The sequence below is a fragment of the Pieris napi genome, chromosome 20 (genome assembly GCF_905475465.1).
Source record: "Pieris napi chromosome 20, ilPieNapi1.2, whole genome shotgun sequence".
NCBI lineage: Eukaryota > Metazoa > Arthropoda > Insecta > Lepidoptera > Pieridae > Pieris > Pieris napi.
This window is the reverse complement of record NC_062253.1, coordinates 10,175,846-10,195,936: the sequence shown is the minus strand read 5'-3', so window position 1 is coordinate 10,195,936 and position 20,091 is coordinate 10,175,846. Positions and strand designations below refer to the sequence as shown.

General features: G+C 36.8%; 1 protein-coding gene across 8 annotated transcripts in view; it reads left to right on the top strand.

The window, feature by feature from the left end:
• LOC125059686 (obscurin) overlaps window positions 1–20,083 on the top strand; it is a 119,780-nt gene extending 99,697 nt beyond the window's left edge. For all 8 annotated transcript variants that reach the window (XM_047664230.1, XM_047664229.1, XM_047664224.1 and 5 more), the window contains 17 exons: window positions 23–148; window positions 458–633; window positions 2,690–2,877; window positions 4,079–4,575; window positions 6,109–6,346; window positions 7,089–7,246; window positions 8,190–8,314; window positions 9,293–9,473; window positions 10,187–10,304; window positions 10,740–11,017; window positions 11,940–12,137; window positions 12,668–12,895; window positions 13,545–13,683; window positions 14,282–15,704; window positions 16,722–16,903; window positions 17,399–17,548; window positions 19,493–20,083. In XM_047664230.1, the coding sequence (XP_047520186.1) occupies window positions 23–148; window positions 458–633; window positions 2,690–2,877; window positions 4,079–4,575; window positions 6,109–6,346; window positions 7,089–7,246; window positions 8,190–8,314; window positions 9,293–9,473; window positions 10,187–10,304; window positions 10,740–11,017; window positions 11,940–12,137; window positions 12,668–12,895; window positions 13,545–13,683; window positions 14,282–15,704; window positions 16,722–16,903; window positions 17,399–17,548; window positions 19,493–19,642 (4,555 nt within the window). In that variant the 3' untranslated portion in view covers window positions 19,643–20,083. The remainder of the gene's footprint in view (window positions 1–22; window positions 149–457; window positions 634–2,689; window positions 2,878–4,078; window positions 4,576–6,108; window positions 6,347–7,088; window positions 7,247–8,189; window positions 8,315–9,292; window positions 9,474–10,186; window positions 10,305–10,739; window positions 11,018–11,939; window positions 12,138–12,667; window positions 12,896–13,544; window positions 13,684–14,281; window positions 15,705–16,721; window positions 16,904–17,398; window positions 17,549–19,492) is intronic.
• Window positions 20,084–20,091: the final 8 nt, after the last annotated feature.

The following is a 20,091-nucleotide window of genomic DNA, read 5'->3' as shown; positions in this document are numbered from 1 at the left end:
ACGTGTTACATAAAATTTTCAGATCTCGCCGTGAAAAGGTGGAGCCGCCATCTTTCCTGAAGAAAATCGGTGACGTGGAAGTGTTCAGGGGACTCAGCGCCAAGTTCACGGCTTGTGCTACGGGCACGCCTGACCCGGATGTCGAATGGTATTTTAATTAATTGTAAAATAGGAGGATGTCTGTTTTATTATTATTGCTTTACCTAACTGTATAAATAAACTAAGAGTACAAAAATACCAAAATTACACTAAGGGGTTTTACTTTGGTGTCTGAAGAACGTGTGCGATATTGTTGGGTAAGTCGGAATACGCATACGTGTACGTTCCCTAGTGTATGTTTGTCCGCGAATTTCTCGGAAACAAATAGCTAAATCGAGAAGTTTATGTGTGTTTAAATCACAAATTCTTTAAAATATGTATAATAAATAAATTAATACATCTACCCTACTTTTTTTAGGTTCCGAAACGATGAGAAATTATTCCCCTGCGAGCGTATTCGTATGGATAAGGAGTCGACGGGTCTCCTCCGCCTAACCATCAGTGGAGTCGATCCGAGTGACGTCGGGTCCTATCGATGCAGGATATTCAACCCTCACGGAGAAGAGTCCTGTATTGCACAACTTACGTATGACAGTAAGTTTTTTTTATTTTTTCTGTCCACCGAAGCGTCGTCATTCACTACAATAATCTAATTAATTACTTAAATTAAAGGTAAAAAAGTTCAACGTAAATTTGTGGGTACCCACATGTGGGAAAAATTAATTTATCGCTAGTCCCCACACTAGGGAGGCCCTGTGTTGTGTGTAACTGGAAAACAATTATTACCCTACATGTTTAAAACAGTTAAAAAAAATATAATTATAAAAAAAATTTAGTGTTAAAAATGAAGAATGAGTGAATGAGTGAGTGTGTGAATGGGTGTATATGCGTATTTGAGAGTGTAGCTGAAAGTTGTTATGATTGTGCACTGTATCTGTGTTAGTTTATGAAACCTCAAAGTCATACCAAGATATGTAGTAATGCCTCTAGATTCGAAATCCAATTTGGCTAGTGTAATTTATATGTTACTTGCGAGTTTTGTATCTGGATAGTTAAACGATCTCAGAACCCATTTATGTAAATATATTCTTTGTTTTGTTTCTCATTTCTCAACCATTCAATCACTATGTGCCATAGCGGAGTTTGCACAGCTAGTTATATATATCTGTATTACAAACTAAAAAATATTTAGCATGTTTACCTTCTTGTCGTAGAAAAAAAAACTATATGTGAAGATTTTTAATTGGCTCATAATGTTGTATATATTTGACGACTCATTGGTCTAGTGGTTAGTACCCCTGACTGCGAATCCATGGGTCCCGGGATCGATGTGATGAGCATTTGGTGTTGTGCTTAGGTCTTGGGTGTTTAAATATGTATTTATATGTCTATCTATCTATAATATGTATGTATATCCGTTGCCTAATACCCATAACACAAGCTTCACCAGCTTAGCAATTAGTGTGAACTAGGTCAATTGGTGTGAATTGTCTTTTGAAAAAAAAAAATATATATATAAATATACATCTATTTCTGTATTGTGCTGTAAATCTTCTGAATAAATAAATAAATATCCAGCTCTCGAACCCCAATCGAACAAGAAGCCGATATCCGAGCAGTACTCTGAGTTTGACAAGATGAAAATAAAAAAAACTTACGTATGACAGTAAGTTTTTTTTATTTTTTCTGTCCACCGAAGCGTCGTCATTCACTACAATAATCTAATTAATTACTTAAATTAAAGGTAAAAAAGTTCAACGTAAATTTGTGGGTACCCACATGTGGGAAAAATTAATTTATCGCTAGTCCCCACACTAGGGAGGCCCTGTGTTGTGTGTAACTGGAAAACAATTATTACCCTACATGTTTAAAACAGTTAAAAAAAATATAATTATAAAAAAAATTTAGTGTTAAAAATGAAGAATGAGTGAATGAGTGAGTGTGTGAATGGGTGTATATGCGTATTTGAGAGTGTAGCTGAAAGTTGTTATGATTGTGCACTGTATCTGTGTTAGTTTATGAAACCTCAAAGTCATACCAAGATATGTAGTAATGCCTCTAGATTCGAAATCCAATTTGGCTAGTGTAATTTATATGTTACTTGCGAGTTTTGTATCTGGATAGTTAAACGATCTCAGAACCCATTTATGTAAATATATTCTTTGTTTTGTTTCTCATTTCTCAACCATTCAATCACTATGTGCCATAGCGGAGTTTGCACAGCTAGTTATATATATCTGTATTACAAACTAAAAAATATTTAGCATGTTTACCTTCTTGTCGTAGAAAAAAAAACTATATGTGAAGATTTTTAATTGGCTCATAATGTTGTATATATTTGACGACTCATTGGTCTAGTGGTTAGTACCCCTGACTGCGAATCCATGGGTCCCGGGATCGATGTGATGAGCATTTGGTGTTGTGCTTAGGTCTTGGGTGTTTAAATATGTATTTATATGTCTATCTATCTATAATATGTATGTATATCCGTTGCCTAATACCCATAACACAAGCTTCACCAGCTTAGCAATTAGTGTGAACTAGGTCAATTGGTGTGAATTGTCTTTTGAAAAAAAAAAATATATATATAAATATACATCTATTTCTGTATTGTGCTGTAAATCTTCTGAATAAATAAATAAATATCCAGCTCTCGAACCCCAATCGAACAAGAAGCCGATATCCGAGCAGTACTCTGAGTTTGACAAGATGAAGGCGACGGGTGTGCCAATGCCGTTGGCAGACAAGCCCATCATATCCCGGATGGCGGACAGGCATCTGACGCTTTCCTGGAAACCTTCGATCCCGCATCGCCCGAGGTTCCCAGTCACGTACCAGGTATGATTTTGGCTATAACTTTTTTTTTATTAATAACTAGCGGACCCGACAGACGTTGTCCTGTCTTAACTATGAATATTGATTTCAAATTGGTATAATGAATTAAAAAATATTTCAGAAACAAAGTGTTTATTATTCTAATGCTTTATGTTATACAACATTCTTTGTTTGTTTTTCTGGCTCGCATATTATTATATGTATTATCAATATAATAACTCCGATCGAAGCATTTATTTTGAACGATATTCATTTTTCTTACATCCTCTGACGATATTTGCAGCACGCATTCTGTCAATGTTGTGTTATGTCAAACGCCATAAGGTTACACCAAAAAGTTCGAATTGTATGGTGGTTAAGTATTCTTGAATTTTCTTATATCCGCGCAATTTTTTTATTTTTTTATTTTATAAGAACCTTCTCCTGACAATTACAAACACAACAAAAAAAAATCAGATAAATCGGTCGAGCCGTTTTCATGTGATGTCGTGACAACGGAAAACGGGTTTCATTTTTATATATATAGATAAAGCCTTTTTTCATATACTTAAGTTCCATATCAAATGTTGTTATTATTACTTCTAACTAAATGTTAGTCGCCTGTGGATATAGACCCCTCTTGGGTTATGGCCTCCTTGAACCCTTTCCGGATGTCTCATCTTTACTAGCCTGCCACTCTTTTCCTGCTATTTCTTAATTAAGTCATCTGCCCACTCTTCTTTTCCTGGTTGTCCCCCTGTTGTTCCATGCCATTTTATATTCAAAGCTTGTGATAGGGCATCGGCTGCTTTAGTTTTTTTCTAATACGTCATTTATGGCTTTTTGTATCTTCTTTATATTTAGTATACTTCTAAAAGTATTTTTTTTACTGTCAAGTTTTAATTATAATATGATTTTGATTGCATGCAAATAATTAATAACAATTAAATAATTAAAGACTGGAAAAGGAGTCAGTATAGTCAATAAAGTTCAGTTTACATTTGAAAAATTAAATAAATATTTATTATTATTCTCTTACATTAAGTGTACCATAAATTCTATTATTATTCGAATGTTGTTTTTAAATTATGTCCAATGCCGTAGCATCTTACGTTAAATTTCACTCTCATCAATTTTTCATAACGCGCCTAGGGAAGTATAACTTCAAAAATGTATCTTGGAATTTTAATATTCTGTGTATTAAACTGAAAATTATGGATTCCAGGTGGAAATGTGCGAAGTGCCAGACGGCGATTGGTTCACAGCCCGCACGGGTTTACGCTCTTGCGTGTGCGACATTCGCAATTTGGAACCATTCCGCGACTACAAATTCCGAGTCCGCGTGGAAAACAAGTATGGCGTCAGCGATCCTTCGCCCTATGCTATAACACACCGGGCCAAGCTGGAACCGGACCCGCCTAAATTCGTCCCGTACTTGGAACCAGGAATCGATTTCCGTCCGGAAACATCTCCCTACTTCCCGAAAGACTTTGACATTGAGCGACCACCACACGATGGTTATGCGCAGGCGCCGAAATTCCTTCGTCAAGAGTATGACTCTCAGTATGGAGTCAAGGGTCATAATGTGAATTTGTTCTGGTTCGTGTACGGTTACCCTAAACCCAAGATGACGTATTACTTCAACGATGAGCCAATTGAAGTTGGAGGAAGATATGACTGGAGTTACACAAGGAACGGACAGGCCGCGCTCTTCATTAATAAGTAAGTCGATTTTTTAATGGCCTTTTCGTTTTATTAATATTTATTTATAAAAAAACTAGCTGACCCGGCAAACGTCGCTTTGCCATGTATATTATTTCTAGGAAACATTTTTTTATTTAATAAAAATATCTATCTACTTTTATAGGGGTTGGTCAGAGAGGTGTGAAAATTAGGGGTTGTATGTATTTTTATGTGTTGTATCATAATAAAATAAAAATAAAATTTTATAAATTAATAATTTTTTTGGGGTGGACACCCCTTATTACTTAGGGGTTTGAAATATAGATAGTAGCCGATTCAGAAACTTACTGAATATGCATAAAAAATATCATAAGAATTGGTTGAGCCGTTCCGGAAAACGGACATTGTGGCACGAGAATTTTATATATTAGATATTCATTTAAATCGTCAAACTAATTCCATTCAGAGATATATGTTTTTTTCTTGTTTTACGAACCATCATATATACATAGCTAATAAATAAGCGAATTTGATGAATACTATCTGTGGGCTACGAGACTGTGTGGAAAGAGAAACTCCGTGAGGTTTGAGGTCGCTGTATTCGTTGTTTATGTTGACTATTACGTCATTATAGTTCGACAGTAATCATCTTTATACAATGACGCGTAATAAGAATTACATTGGTTTGCGTAATTGCCGGTTCTCTTTCCGCATAGATTCACTATAAGCCTGAGCTTGAATGTCTACTCCCAAGTTTAAATCTTTACAATGAAAATGTGTGCTACTGTGGCGACATCTACAATCTGTGCCCAGGATGTATAGAGATTCGCGGAATCAGTTCTAGTCTTCCAGTTAGTGGTGAGAATGGTCGAGGATCCTTCTTTTTGGTTGAACCTTCTCTAGAGTCTAGACTTGCTGCTGGCTGAAAAAAAAGAAGAGATGTTGATGCATCTCTGAAAGAACTAGAGCTGACTAGCACAAAATACGAAGACGGCCGGGTGATTTGGACATAACCCTAGCTTTTTTTTTATTTTTTATTTATGGCTCTGGCACGGTTTGTGCATTAGCCAGCGTCATATATATTATTATATATATTATTATATATATTATTATATATATTAGCGGCGTATAAGATTTTTATAATTCGTGCTTTTTTTGCCTTAGAAATTCGACCATGTCCTCCATGTACGGTTTAGGCACTCGCCCGGTACCGCACAACCCTCCCAAAGGCCGAGAACAAATTTTCAAATTAAATTAAAACTTGCTCTCGAACCGGGAATCGAACCCGGTACCCCTCACCTAGCTGCCACTTAATAAGACTGCTAGGCTATGAGAACCCTAGCTTTATCAAGTGGGGTTTTAGTGAGCACAGATTGCGAGACCCACAGAATCCTCCGCTCCAAGTACACGCGGGGGGTATACGTATTCCACTTAAAAAATCTAAACAATTTAACATTAAGTCTAAGTATGTGTTGAGTTAAGTATACGCAAAACGGACCTATTGAGTCTAAGTGCAGAAACTGAGCCCACAAACCAATATGTGTTGAGTTCTAACAACAACTCTTGTTTTAGAATGTTAGAACGTGACGTAGGATGGTACGAGGCAGTGGCAACCAACGAACACGGTCAAGCAAGACAACGTGTGCGTTTGGAGTTGGCAGAGTACCCAACGTTCATACGTCGACCTGAAGAGAGCGTAGTACTGGTCCGTAAAACAGCTCGCATCGTAGCGCGGGTCACGGGACAGCCCTACCCAGAAATCAAGTGGTACAAGGACTGGCAGCCTATCGCGCCTTCTAGTAGAATCAAGGTAACCTCTACTTATAGTATAAATCGTTATAAAAAATGATCTAGGTGGATTTTGGGATGTTAAAATAAGACAATTGCTATGAAAGTTCATCAAGTGGTAGTTTTTCTAAAAGTTAATTTCATGTTGAAGAAAAATGTAACATTAACTGTAATATTTGATTTAAACTTCATAAAGAAAAATAGCTTGACAGCTTCTAAAATTTCAACGATCGTGTTATCAAACGTTGACTGTACGTTTTTATTATCATTTTTTTTTGAAGTTATACTTCTTTAGGTGGGTTATGAAAAATTGATGAGAGTGAAACTTTACGATGCCCGCGCACCGTGACACAAAATTAACAGAATGAAGTTGCCCACTGAAGATACTACGGCATTGGACATAATTTAAAAACAACATTCGAATAATAATAGAATTTATGTTACACTTAATGTAAGATAATAATAATAAATATTTATTTATTTAATTTTTCAAAAGTAAACTGAACTTTAGTAACTATAATGACTCCTTTTCCAGTCTTTGATTCTTTAATTGTAATTGATTGTTTGCATGCAATCAAAAACTATTTTTAATAATGCCAAAGAAGTATAACTTCTTACGCGCACTCTTTTTTTCATATTAGTTGGACCTGTTTTTTTTTTTTTTAAATATTGGTACTTAGTAAATTATGGCCAGATATATTTTGAATTTTGTAATACAGTTAAGTTTTATAAAAAGGATTACATTTGAATTATTCCGTTGTTAGATGCACTTCAAAGAGCCAGACACCGTGGTGCTGGTGATCCACGACGTGATCCTGAAGGACGAAGGCCTGTACTCGGTCTCGGCTCGTAACCCAGCCGGAGCTGTCAGCTCCTCGGCCATGCTGCACGTCGAGGAGTGCGAGCACGAGTACTCTTCCAGGTCAATATTACGAATAATGTTATAGCGTCACTGTAGAATGATAACCTCGTATGTCAAAAAACTATTTTTTGAAGTGAAAACTTCTTTAGCGGCGTTGTACACTTTTTTTGGAATGGGTAAAAATTGTTGAACTCGCGTCAGTACACGTGACCTGATCGAAAATTCGTAAGACGGATGGAGAGTAGACAGCTGGCGCGGCGTTGGGCGTATATATAAATATTTTATTCTACAACATAAATGATAGTACTTTTATACTGATAATTAAAGCAATTCGTGCAAACTATTCCCTAACCATTCCAAAATATCAAAAAATGCATAACGTTGATATTCAAGTGCAACCCGTCGTTTTTTTAATTCTTAGACTCTTATGTCATTTAACTGGTATAATCATGAAGTAAGGACTTTTTTATGTCATTAATAAATAAGTCCTTTTTACCATCTAAAACTATGGACAAAAACACGTAATTTTATTTTAACGAATATTGACGAAATGAAACATTTTTCGTTTCCTGTAATGTTTGGTTCTGAACATACCAGGTTATCATTCTACAGCGACGACAGTTGAAATTGTGTTTTTAAGATAATAAATTATTTCTAATATATATATAGAGAGATTTAAATATATCTAAAAAAAACTTAAGTATTTCAAAAAGATAAGTTGCTTTTAGAAGACTTCCAAAAATTTTGTAGTCTGGTAGAATACGTTTGTTATATATTTATTAATTAATACGTTTCGTATACTTTTGGTTTTATGAAAATTATTTAGTTAAATACGCCAAAGGATCAAAAATATTACGTAGTCATTCCTGCCCATCGCAATACTAGTACTAACTCAGAAAATCTAAATTTATATTAATTTTAAACAATAGAAAAATGTCATGTCACATATTGTTTACTTTAGATTTTTTAGTCGAGTTTTGAAGGTTTTTGTTGATAATTTCAGAGTTCGTGAAAACCCACCCCGTATAAAGCCAAGCTCGAAGCCATTTGGAGACTTCTATGACATCGGAGATGAACTCGGCAGAGGCGTTCAAGGAGTTGTTTATCACGCGGCTGAAAGATTATCTGGTATGTTTGTTTTGAACTTTATATATAATAAGAAAAGTTAAAAACTTAGTAACTTTGTCTATGCCATGTAAAGACTAAATAATATTTTTGACGAAAGACAAATTCTTTAAAAAACATCATTCAAAACATGTTTTTTCTGTAATTATATTTTTAAGCTATAGGTATCACAATACTATCATTGTCTAAATAGTTGATAATTTTTTTAATTTTTTTTAACTGAAAATTTACCCATTTTTGAACAGACTTTTTGACTTCATAAATTATTTATAACACTCAATTTAATCACATCTAAATGCCGATTTACATTATCTTAGTGTTTAGGAGAGTGCTTTAGGATAGTACTTTAGTTGAAACATGTAAACGCTACTTGCTTTAGTACGGTTCTACTTGACTTTCAAGTTGAATCAAAATAGAATCGCTTTTTATTTTTGTTTCAAGTGATCCCCTCCCGCGCCCGCGCACCCCCCGAGAGCTTCCCTCGTTGTGTGTAAACACGTAATTTAGTCAAATCTTTAGGAGAGTGCATAAGTGCAGTGAAACGCGTGCGTGTTTTTTGATTTTTATAGATGGCTAAATGGTCGGAAGATACAACTATCAAATTTGTGTCTGAATATGTTGTTCACGAATGTTTGTGGAACGAAAAACAATTTATACAAAAACAAACCGGCTAGGCATTCGGCATACACTGCCTTAAAAGAAGCTATTTTGTTTATTATTTATATTTAGTTTATTTATTTCGAATAAAATCTTGTCTTCTATTTGTTCCATAACTACAGTTAGTATTTTGCGTAGAATAGAGTCGATTTGCCGACGTCGTGGCGCTGTAATGATACTCTACTGGAAGAAATGTAAACGTTCACTCGCAACGCACTAAAGCACTAAAGAACTTGCCTTTCAAGTTGTTCTAAAGCACTCTCCTAAACACTAAGATAATGTAAATCGGCCTTAAAGAAGAACCGTACTAATGAAATATTCCAGGTCGCAACTACGCAGCGAAGATAATGCACGGCCACTCGGATCTGAAGCCCTTCATGAAGAACGAGCTGGAAATCATGAATCTGCTCAACGACCGACATCTTGTGCGTTTGCACGATGCGTACGAACACGACCACACGCTCGCGCTCGTCATGGAGCTCGCTTCGGGAGGAGAGCTTGTTAGGTAAATATTATTGAGTTTATGTATTAGGGAGCGTTCAAGTATTACGTAACGACTTTTGGGGGGGGTCCTTTTGTAAAACGTTACGATGCGGAACGGGGATTGAATTACATTATTGTTAATATTATTTTCGACTATCTAGTACTTTATACCACATAATGGTCACGTTTAGGTATAAAGAGTGAGTGGGTGGTCACGAAACGTTTGACTATGCTTACAGTACAGAAAAACGTTACGGCGCGTTACATTGTGGGGGGGTCAATAATCTCCAAATATTGCGTGACGTAATACTTGAACGCTCCCTTACATATTTATTTATCCGTATAGCCGCCTCTCAATGTAATTAAAACAAAAAACTTGGCGATTAAAGAGAGTGGCGGAGAGCTTATTGCCAGTTCTTCTCTTCCGTTCTACCCCCTTGATTTGAGAATGTAAAATTAGAATCATTTAATGTATATTTCTTTTTTTTTTTGACGTTCATAAGTGTACATTGTGTTACCTACATAAATAAATCATTTTGAATTTTATTATTGGGAGAATAATACAAGAAGAACATGTTAAAAGTCTTGTAATCGATCAATAATTAAAATAATGTTAGCTAACAGTCTCTATACCTAACAATATTTACGTAATAAACTTATGCTAGGGTATGCAAAATCAAATGTTTGGTGATTAACAGTTAAAAATGCATTTATGAATGTTGTGCCGTATTTCAGAGATCGACTCCTGCGCAGTCAAGGGTACACGGAGCGGGACATCGCGGGTTACGTCCGACAATTGCTACGAGGATTGAAACACATGCACGATAATAGCATTGCTCATCTCGGACTTACGGTTAGATTATTGCATGATTCAATTATTTATAACAACTAAGTATGTCCAATATACTCCTTTGACTATAGTACTCTTCTGTCAAACTGTGTATACGTTATGATGAAAAGAGATAGATAGTTTACTCGAAATCCTGTTATTAGACTGATTTATTTTCAATGAATAAGGGTGTAACGTTTCAATTTGTTTTTTAAATTTTAAATATTATGTACACCGTATGTATGTAATTTTTTGGTTTAAATTAATTATCTTAATGCAAGGTGCCTGACTTATAATAATTATTAAGTTACTATTTATATTTTTTAATTATTGGATAACATTTTTGTTGCTAGCACTGTATAAGAATTTATTTATTTATTTAAAAGAAAATATTCTAAAAATATGTAACAACGAAAATAACCTAATCTAATTATTTTAAATTGGTTAATTTTCGTTCAGATTGGAGAACTCCTACTCTCCCACGTAGGTTCCGATGAACTAAAGATCTGTGATTTCGGACTGTCCCGTCGCATTCACTTGAACCAACACGCTGCTTTGAACTACGGAATGCCCGAATTCGTGGCCCCAGAGGTCGCTAAGGGAGAGGGCGTGGCCTTCGGAGCTGACATGTGGAGTGTCGGAATCATCACCTATATTCTCCTGAGTGGGAGATCTCCATTCAGAGGGCTTAACGACAGAGAGACACTCTCGAGAGTAAGAGAAGGACAGTGGGAATGGTGAGTTTTACAAAACCAGTATCTACACTAATAATATAGAGAGAAAAGATTTGTATGTCTGTAACGAACAAATTCAAAAACTACTAGACTAATTTCCGAAATTCTTTCTTGATAAAAAAGATTTTTTTTAATGAAGGGAGGGCAGGCCCGCGCCATTGATGTCGAGCTTGAGGCGGGTACTATGGGGCTGGATCTTCACTCAAAGCCTCTATTTAGAGGGGAGGCGAAACCTTACCCACTACATGTTAAATTCCCACTTGCTACCATCCTCGGCCTAGGATGTACTGTTACATATTTCTTGAAACTTACAGTCTTCTTTTTAAGGTCTTAGAAATTTGGCCATGCCCACCATGTACGGTTTAAGCACTCGCCCGATACTGCACAATCCTACTGAGGGCAAAACAAATTTTAAGTTAAATAAACTTGCACTCTGATGGAGAATCGAACCCGATACCCCTCACCTAAAAAGACTGCTAGGCTACGAGGCTCTTCACCATAAGAAAGCTATGTTAAGGGCCGTTCAAGAATTACGTAAGCACTATAGGGGTAGGGGGGTCTTTGATTTTCTTATTTGGTGATTACGTCAACAGTAATTATATATTTTTTTACACATTATTACTTTATTACCCACACATTGTCTATGCGTGAAAACGAAATGCATTTTCGAGGATTCCCACAAAAAAATAATTCTTTTATGTACTATTATTTTTGAGAGCTTTTTATAAGTTTTAGTTAAACTGACAAAATTTATTGATATCAAAAAATAAATTGAGAAATAAAATTAAGTGAGCGTCTTCAGTTTATTTTTGAATATTTCTATTTGTAAAAAAAAAACTGCTCTTAGCAGTATAATCACCTGTTTTCATCTTCTGACTACTTTTTATTATTACTTGTTTATTCATAATAATTATGTAAAAATTAGGTTCGACGAAGAGTGGTGGTCCCGCTTCAGCCTGGAGTCCCGGGACTTCATCTCCAAGCTATTAGTACTGGACTGGCGTAACAGGCTCGACGTGGATTCTGCGCTTGCGCACCCTTGGCTCTCGTTCGCCGATAAGATTTACAAGGACGAGTATATTATCACCACGGACCGACTGAGGAGTTATTACAACTCATACAGGTTTGTTCTCTACAAACAGCAGTTAAAAATTAAAATCTTTAAAGTTTTAGTTAAGATAAATCTTCATCAACCGCCGCCCATGGAAGTGCTCGAAAGTGCTTTGCCGATTATTTACTAATTGATACTTTTTCAAGTAACCTAAGTCGAATTGGTTTTGAAAATACTTCAGTGTTAAGCTGGTTCCACATAGTGCTGCGCTTTGAGCCTGCTTCTTTTAAATAACATGGATTTTTTGGTGTTTTTTGGCTCTTCATGTTTATGAATTTTGTAGGACTACGTAAATTTTCTCCTGCACTATCGATAGACAGCTTACACTTATGTATTCGTATTTTAGAAATACAATAATCTCCGGACGTACAAACAAGTACCAATGGCATTGAGCGTGTCCATGAGCCAGCCTCCTGAGTTGTTCCCCGTCGTATAAAAAATAACCGCTCGTAGCAGTTCTGCAACTTAATTCGAAACATACGTTAAACCTGTTGAATTAATTATTTTCTAACAAAATATTTAAAAAATATTAATATTTGCAGAGACTGGATGAGCAACGCTTCATGCCGTACTTGGTTCCGTCGTAGGCCACTAGAGGGTGCCTTCGACCATCCCTCCAGAATGGTTTACCCACCAGGAGAACTGTACACACCCGAGGGAACCCCGGATCGTGACAGGTCCTCCCGTGAAAGGAAATCATCGCCTTGGGACCTGAAATTCAAGCAGTGGGACCACCCAGATTGGGAGGTGTCAGCCACATCTGAGAGCCAGTAAGTCATTTTGATGCTTACTTAGGTTTGTCATATTATGTTAAACATTTTGTTTATTGAGTTTGCTTTTTGAAGTTATACTTCTTTAGGCGCGTTATGAAAAATTGATGAGAGTGAAATTTTACGATTGCGCGCGCTCCGTGACACAAAGTTGTCAGTGTGATTATAGCGTGCACGAGCGAGATGGGGATAAGACAATCTACAAGTAAAAAGAAATAGAATACAAATAAAGGAGTTTTAATTATTTTTTCAAAGAAATTTAGCAATGTTTTTTCACAAAGACCTATTGTTACTTAGTTAAAAGGTTATGAAACATACCAAGTAATTAAATTGAATTAATAATATAATAAAATAATAAATAATAATAATAATTGTTATTAATATTAATTAATAATTGAATAATATACTAAGCCAAAGAAGTATAACTTCTTACGCGCGTACATAAGTACACGCACCCTTTTTTTTATAATCCGTCCCTTTATTTCAAATTTTTAGTTTTTAAGAATACATATTTCAAGTATTTCATTCAAAGCAAATTTTTAAATTAAACTTCTTTTTTGAAATTTTCTTCTTTTTAGGCCTTTTGAAGAGAGTCAGCGGGGAACTTATTACTCTCCCAAGTTTTGCTTATCGAATAAATTTATTACAGCTACCAAAACGGACCAGACACGTACCTACTGCAGCTCCGAGACACGCAGTTCCCAGTTCGTCTCCGGGAATACATGAAGGTGGCTTGTCATCGCTCGCCAGCGTACAACCTTAGCGTACACGACTCTTATGACCCACGGGTTAGTTATACTTTCAAACATAATAATTAAGATCAGGTATCAAAATGTTCATTTTTCAGTTCACTATTATGGATAACTTCAACTTAACTTCAACTTTTTACACGCTTTATATTAGCTTCACCTGTATGTATGTACTATGTATGTATGTAACCGACTCCTCCGGACTCGATTTTGAGCCACTTTAAACGGACAGATTTTATTCAAATTTTGCGCACCTGTCAAAGATCGATGACAATGCAATGATCCGAAAAAAAAATTAAAAAATTAAACTAAATAAAAAATAAATAATAGTTTAAAAAAATATTATTTATTTGGGGCTCTCAGTGCCATATTTTTCGTCTATAGAGCACCCACGCTTTTTCACAATAATCCCAGTATTTTTTGTTCATTACCATTTTCAGCCTAAATTAAGAATTATTTTTCACTTTTTAGTTTGTTGTGCTTTAAGAGCGTGTTTTTAGTTTTTTTATTTTTTATTTATTTATTATTTATTTATTATTTATTTACTTATTTTCTCTTCCAATTCTTCTCGATTATCCAAAGACATCTTTTTCGTATTCTTATGTTTATGTGAATAAAGTACTACTATTATTTCTAGACCCCTATTATCCGCGAAAGACGTCGCTTTACGGACGTGATGGACGAAGAGATTGACGACGAAAGAAAAGAAAGAATCAACCAATATGGCTCTGAAAGCTACACTATCCGCAGACTGAGGCACGAGCTAGGAACACGTCTGGACAGCTACGCGGAAGCTCAGGCTTTCATGGAATCGAAGAAAGATGGACATCTGCCCTTCTTCAGAGAAAAACCTCAGATCCTCCCCGTCAGGGAGGGAGAACCCGCCCAGCTGTCCTGCTACGCCGTAGGTGACCCCAAACCTGTCATCCAATGGTTCAAGAATGACATGGTCATAGCCGAAGGTCAGCGCATCAAGATCATAGAAGATGACCAAGGGCGGTCCACCCTCAATTTCGACCCGGCCATGCATCACGACATCGGCTTCTACAAAGTGGTAGCGAGGAATAAAGTAGGACAAACTGTGGCGAGGACCAGAATTGTTGAAGCAACCACTCCCAACGCTCCCGATAGCCCCGCAGCCTCTGAAGTATCAGACACAGAAGTACTTCTCAGGTGGAAGCAACCAAAGTACGATGGGAACTCCCCCGTCGTCTGTTACAGCCTTCAGTTCAAAGAAGGCGATAGTGTCGAGTGGAAAACGGTAGCGGAAAACATCGACCACGAATTCTTTGTCATCAGAGACCTGGTCCCGCAAACGAGTTACCAATTCAGGCTATCTTCCCGCAACAGAATCGGATGGAGCGAGAAAGGAATCCCAACCACCTTGGTGAAGACTTTGGAAGCTGGAGCTCCCAAAATTCAAGTCACGAAAGCGATGAAACACTTGCAGCAGATGACTGAGTCCGGACAGGAGATAGTTTTAGACGAGGACAGGCCGAAGTTGGACTACGCGACCGAGGAAAAGTCTCCCGAATGGGGAACGACCGACCAGTTCACCGAAAGATACAGCTTCGTGTCTGAACTATGGCGAGGGAAGTTTTCCATCGTCGTCAAGGGGATAGACAAGACGACAGACAGCGTTGTGGTCGCGAAGATTCTGGAATGTCGGCCGGAAACGGAAGTCCAGGTTCAGAGGGAGTTCGAGTGTTTGAGGCGTCTGAGACACGAGAGGATATCGAACTTATTCGCCGCTTATCAGACTCCGGGATCTCCCGTCGCGGCGTTAGTGCTGGAGAAGCTTCAAGGAGCAGACATCTTGACGTACCTGTCGAGTAGACACGATTATTCCGAGCAGGTAGTGGCTACCATTATCACGCAGGTCCTCGATGGCCTGCAATACCTGCACTGGCGGGGATATTGCCACCTCGACCTGCAGCCTGACAATGTGGTGCTGGCTTCTGTACGATCGGTACAGGTTAAACTGGTGGACTTCGGTTCCGCTCATAAGGTCACCAAGCTTGGAACGATTGTGCCGCAAGTTGGAGAATTAGATTATAAAGGTGAGGTTTTGATATTTTACTATAGATTAAGCCTTTTTTCAAACATTATCTAGGTTTCAAATACATTCATTTATACCTAACAACTAGGTGACCCGGCAAACGTTTGTTTTGCCGTGTACCTAATTTATTTCTAGGAAACATTTTCTTAGTTCAATAAAAATAAAAAATAGGAGTTGATCGTAGAGGGGTGAAAATTAGGGGTATGTAGGTATTTTTGTATGCTGTATCATAAAAAAAATATTCTAAAAAATAAAAAATTGTGATGGATATCACTTAGGGGTTTGAAAGATAGGTAGTAGCCGATTCTCAGAGTTACTGAATATGCATAAAAAATTTCATAACCATCGGTCAAGCCGTTTCGGAGGAGTATGGGAACGAACATAGTGACACGAGAATTTTATATATTAGAAGATAATCAAAGTAATCTTAATGAAACAAATGATTTGTTTGAATTCCTTTCTAGGCTGAACTCGATTTATTGCCGAATTTAATACTAAAAGAGGATCAGTTAGGGAATCAATACCTATTATAGTGATAAATACGTACCTACATAAAAACGTGTATTTCAGATACATTGAAGTATGTGTAGCACTATAAAAACAATTTAAATAAAAAAGGGTGCATGTACGCCCGTAAGAAGTTATACTTCTTTGGCATTATTAAAAATAGTTTTTGATTGCATGCAAATAATTAATTACAATTAAATAATCAAAGACTGGAAAAGGAGTCATTATAGTCAATAAAGTTCAGTTTACATTAAGTGTAACATAAATTCTATTATTATTCGAATGTTGTTTTTAAATTATGTCCAATGCCGTAGCATCTTCCGTGAGCAACTTCATTCTGTTAATTTTGTGTCACAGTGCGCGCGCATCGTTAAATTTCACTCTCATAAATTTTTCATAACGCGCCTAAAGTATAACTTCAATAAATTAATTTCATGTAAGGTTACAAAAAGTTTTTTTTTTGTTTATTTACTACCTATATTTACTAGATTTCCTGCTATTACTCTTACAGCCCCCGAAGTAATAAACGACGAAGCAGCATATCCCCAAACGGACATATGGTCTGTGGGCGTCTTAGCATACATTTTACTTTCGGGCGTGTCTCCCTTCCGCGGATCAGACGACGCAGAGACGAAACAGAACATCTCCTTCGTGAGATATCGCTTCGAACATCTATATAAGGAAATTACTCAGGTATGGGTTTTTGAAGAAAAAAATACTCGATTACCTTTACACAAACATTTGGTTGGCCTAGTGGCTTCGGCGTGCGACTCTCATCCCTGAGGTCGTAGGTTCGATCCCCGGCTGTGCACCAATGGAATTTCTATCTATGTGCGCATTTAACATTTGCTCGAACGGTGAAGGAAAATGAGGAAACCGACATGTCTTAAACCCAAAAAGTCGACGGCGTGTGTCAGGCACTGGAGGCTAATCACCTACTTGCCTATTAGATTAATAAATGATCATGAAACTGATACAGAAATCTGAGGCCCAGACCTAAATAGGTTGTAGCGCCACTGATTTTTTCTTTTTAATATAAATAAGCTCTGAAATTAAAATAATATCTACAATTTTCGATAATAACTTATTGAATGATATTTTTAATAGTGGCTACGTTACTAATTGTTTTGGAATTAAAAAAAAACTTGACTGCATTAATCGGAATGAAACGAGTTTTTTTTATTATAGGAAGCCACCCGTTTCCTGATGTTCATATTCAAGAAGACGCCTCTCAAACGTCCGACGGCAGAAGAGTGCTACGAACATCGCTGGCTCCACAATACTGACTTCATGCTTAGGAAGAGGGAACGAGCCGTTTTCCTTGGAAATCGGCTTAAGGTTAGTCTAAAAAAGTTAAAAACAACGTTGTCAGGTTAAATTATTTTTATTCAATTTAATAGATTAAGTAAAATACAGTATCAACTCTTTATAAGGTCTTTCTTTATAATGATCCCTCTCCATAACGTAAAGCCCCATCCACACGCTTGACAAACAATGGCAAACAGCCAACAGCAAACAGCAAACACGGACGTGTGGATGGGTGTTTGTCGTTGTTTGCCTGTTTGTGTTTGTGTTGGGCAGTGTTCGGCATCGGTGTCGGTTTATCTTGCCAGATCAAAGGATGTTTGGCAAACAGTTTGCTACGTATCCACACGTTTGGCAGCGATCAGTATGCGCGCGAGCTTGCGGGAGGCGGACGTATTTACTTGCTGCACTTTTTCGTTGGCGCGCAAAGCGTAATGGGGCATCCACACGCTGGCTGTTTGTCACAAACACCGCAAACAGCAAACGAAGTCCCAAACACCAACCACAATCACCCAACACAAACAGCCATCCACATGCTTGGCGAATGTTCATAACATTCCGAATCGGCAATCATGGCGGACGACGAGCTTGTGGCAGCTATTACTTTCGGGTTGACATATTTTTATTATAAATTAAAGCAAGAGAAAGAAAAAAGGAAAAAAAGAAGAAAGCAAAGACGATGGTGGATGATTAAAATACATAGAAATCGTACAAGGCTCTGCTTTAGACCTATTATTTGGGCTTTAATTGAAAAAGTGTAGCAAGTAAATACGTCCGCCTCCCGCAAGCTCGCGCGCATACTGATCGCTGCCAAACGTGTGGATACGTAGCAAACTGTTTGCCAAACATCCTTTGATCTGGCAAGATAAACCGACACCGTTGCCGAACACTGCCCAACACAAACACAAACAGGCAAACAACGACAAACACCCATCCACACGTCCGTGTTTGCTGTTTGCTGTTGGCTGTTTGCCATTGTTTGTCAAGCGTGTGGATGGGGCTTAAAAAATGTCTGATTGGAGCACCTACGATTCTGACATTTTTAAGTAACTTTTAAGTAAAATTAAAAAAACACGGCAAATTAAAGCCCAAACAATAGGTCTAAAGCCTTGTACGCTTTCTATGTATTTTAATCATCCACCATCGTCTTTGCTTTCTTCTTTTTTTCCTTTTTTCTTTTTCTTGCTTTAATTTATAATAAAAATATGTCAACCCGAAAGTAATAGCTGCCACAAGCTCGTCGTCCGCCATGTTTGCCGATTCGGAATGTTATGAACGTTCGCCAAGCATGTGGATGGCTGTTTGTGTTGGGTGATTGTGGTTGGTGTTTGGGACTTCGTTTGCTGTTTGCGGTGTTTGTGACAAACAGCCAGCGTGTGGATGCCCCATAAAAATAGTTACATTTGTTTGGTTTAACAAACCCATACATTAGATCATTCTTTATAACGCTACAGCTATTCTCTATAATGAAGAAATTAAATTAATTGTTTTTATAGTCAGCTTACAAAACTAACCTATTGAGGTGCCAAAATTTCTAAGAAAGACACCTGAGGTCATAAACAGCCTTCTCGCCTTTGTTAATGTTAATTGCATTAACACGTGTGCCATTATTCTTAGATTACATTGCGTGTAGGAAAGTTTGGTCTCAGTTACTAAACGCACCATCGACACCTATCGTGTGTAGTCGTAAACAAACTTTGAGACTGTTAAGATGGCCAGTGAAAGAAAAGCGTTATGTGTTTAGAATAATTTACCTATTGATAGTTAAATTACTAATTTTACTATTCACTCCATAAAACAAAAACGCTCTATAACAAAAGAAAATGCTCGGTCCCTTGAAATTCGTTATAAAGGGTTTACACTGTAGTTAGAAACGCTGTAGTCCAAAATAAATTATAAGTGTTTCATGAAAGATATGTAATGAATATATTAGATTTTATTTCCTCAAAAATATTTAACACATTATTTTGATTACAGGAATTTTCTGAAGAATACCACAGTCGAAAATCAGCAGAAGCGTCTGAAGCGGATAGCGTAGCGTCGGCTTTTCCCGGTTTGTCGCCGCGAATGCTGGCGCGCTCCAACAGCATACAGGACGAACTCATGACTAACTTCACTGCTCCATAAATATGTTGCCAACAATTGAAAGACTTTCTTTTTTACCAACGCGTAAAAGATGGCAACACTCATTAACATGCTCACTTCACAGACTATTAAAATTAAACAGTTTTTCAAAATACAAATTGGTGGTAAATTTGACTGACATTTAAAATAAGACAACTATTATCACTTTCTTGTTTTAGTTTTAAGTAAAATTTACGTTTTTTAAAATGTAAATAAATTTATAATCTTTTAAAGCGAATGCTACATAACATGTCTAGTATAGTCAATTATCATCTTTATTTTAATTATTTTGACTGTTCTCACTTTGTATTACAAGTGACCACCACTCGCTCTAGTCAAGCTATTGTTACGAAATAATTGTTAAGTTTATTGTACACTTTTCTATTTATTTATACAATTGGTTACTTCAGTATTATTGAAGCCAAATAAAATATTACTTCAAAATGTGTTTT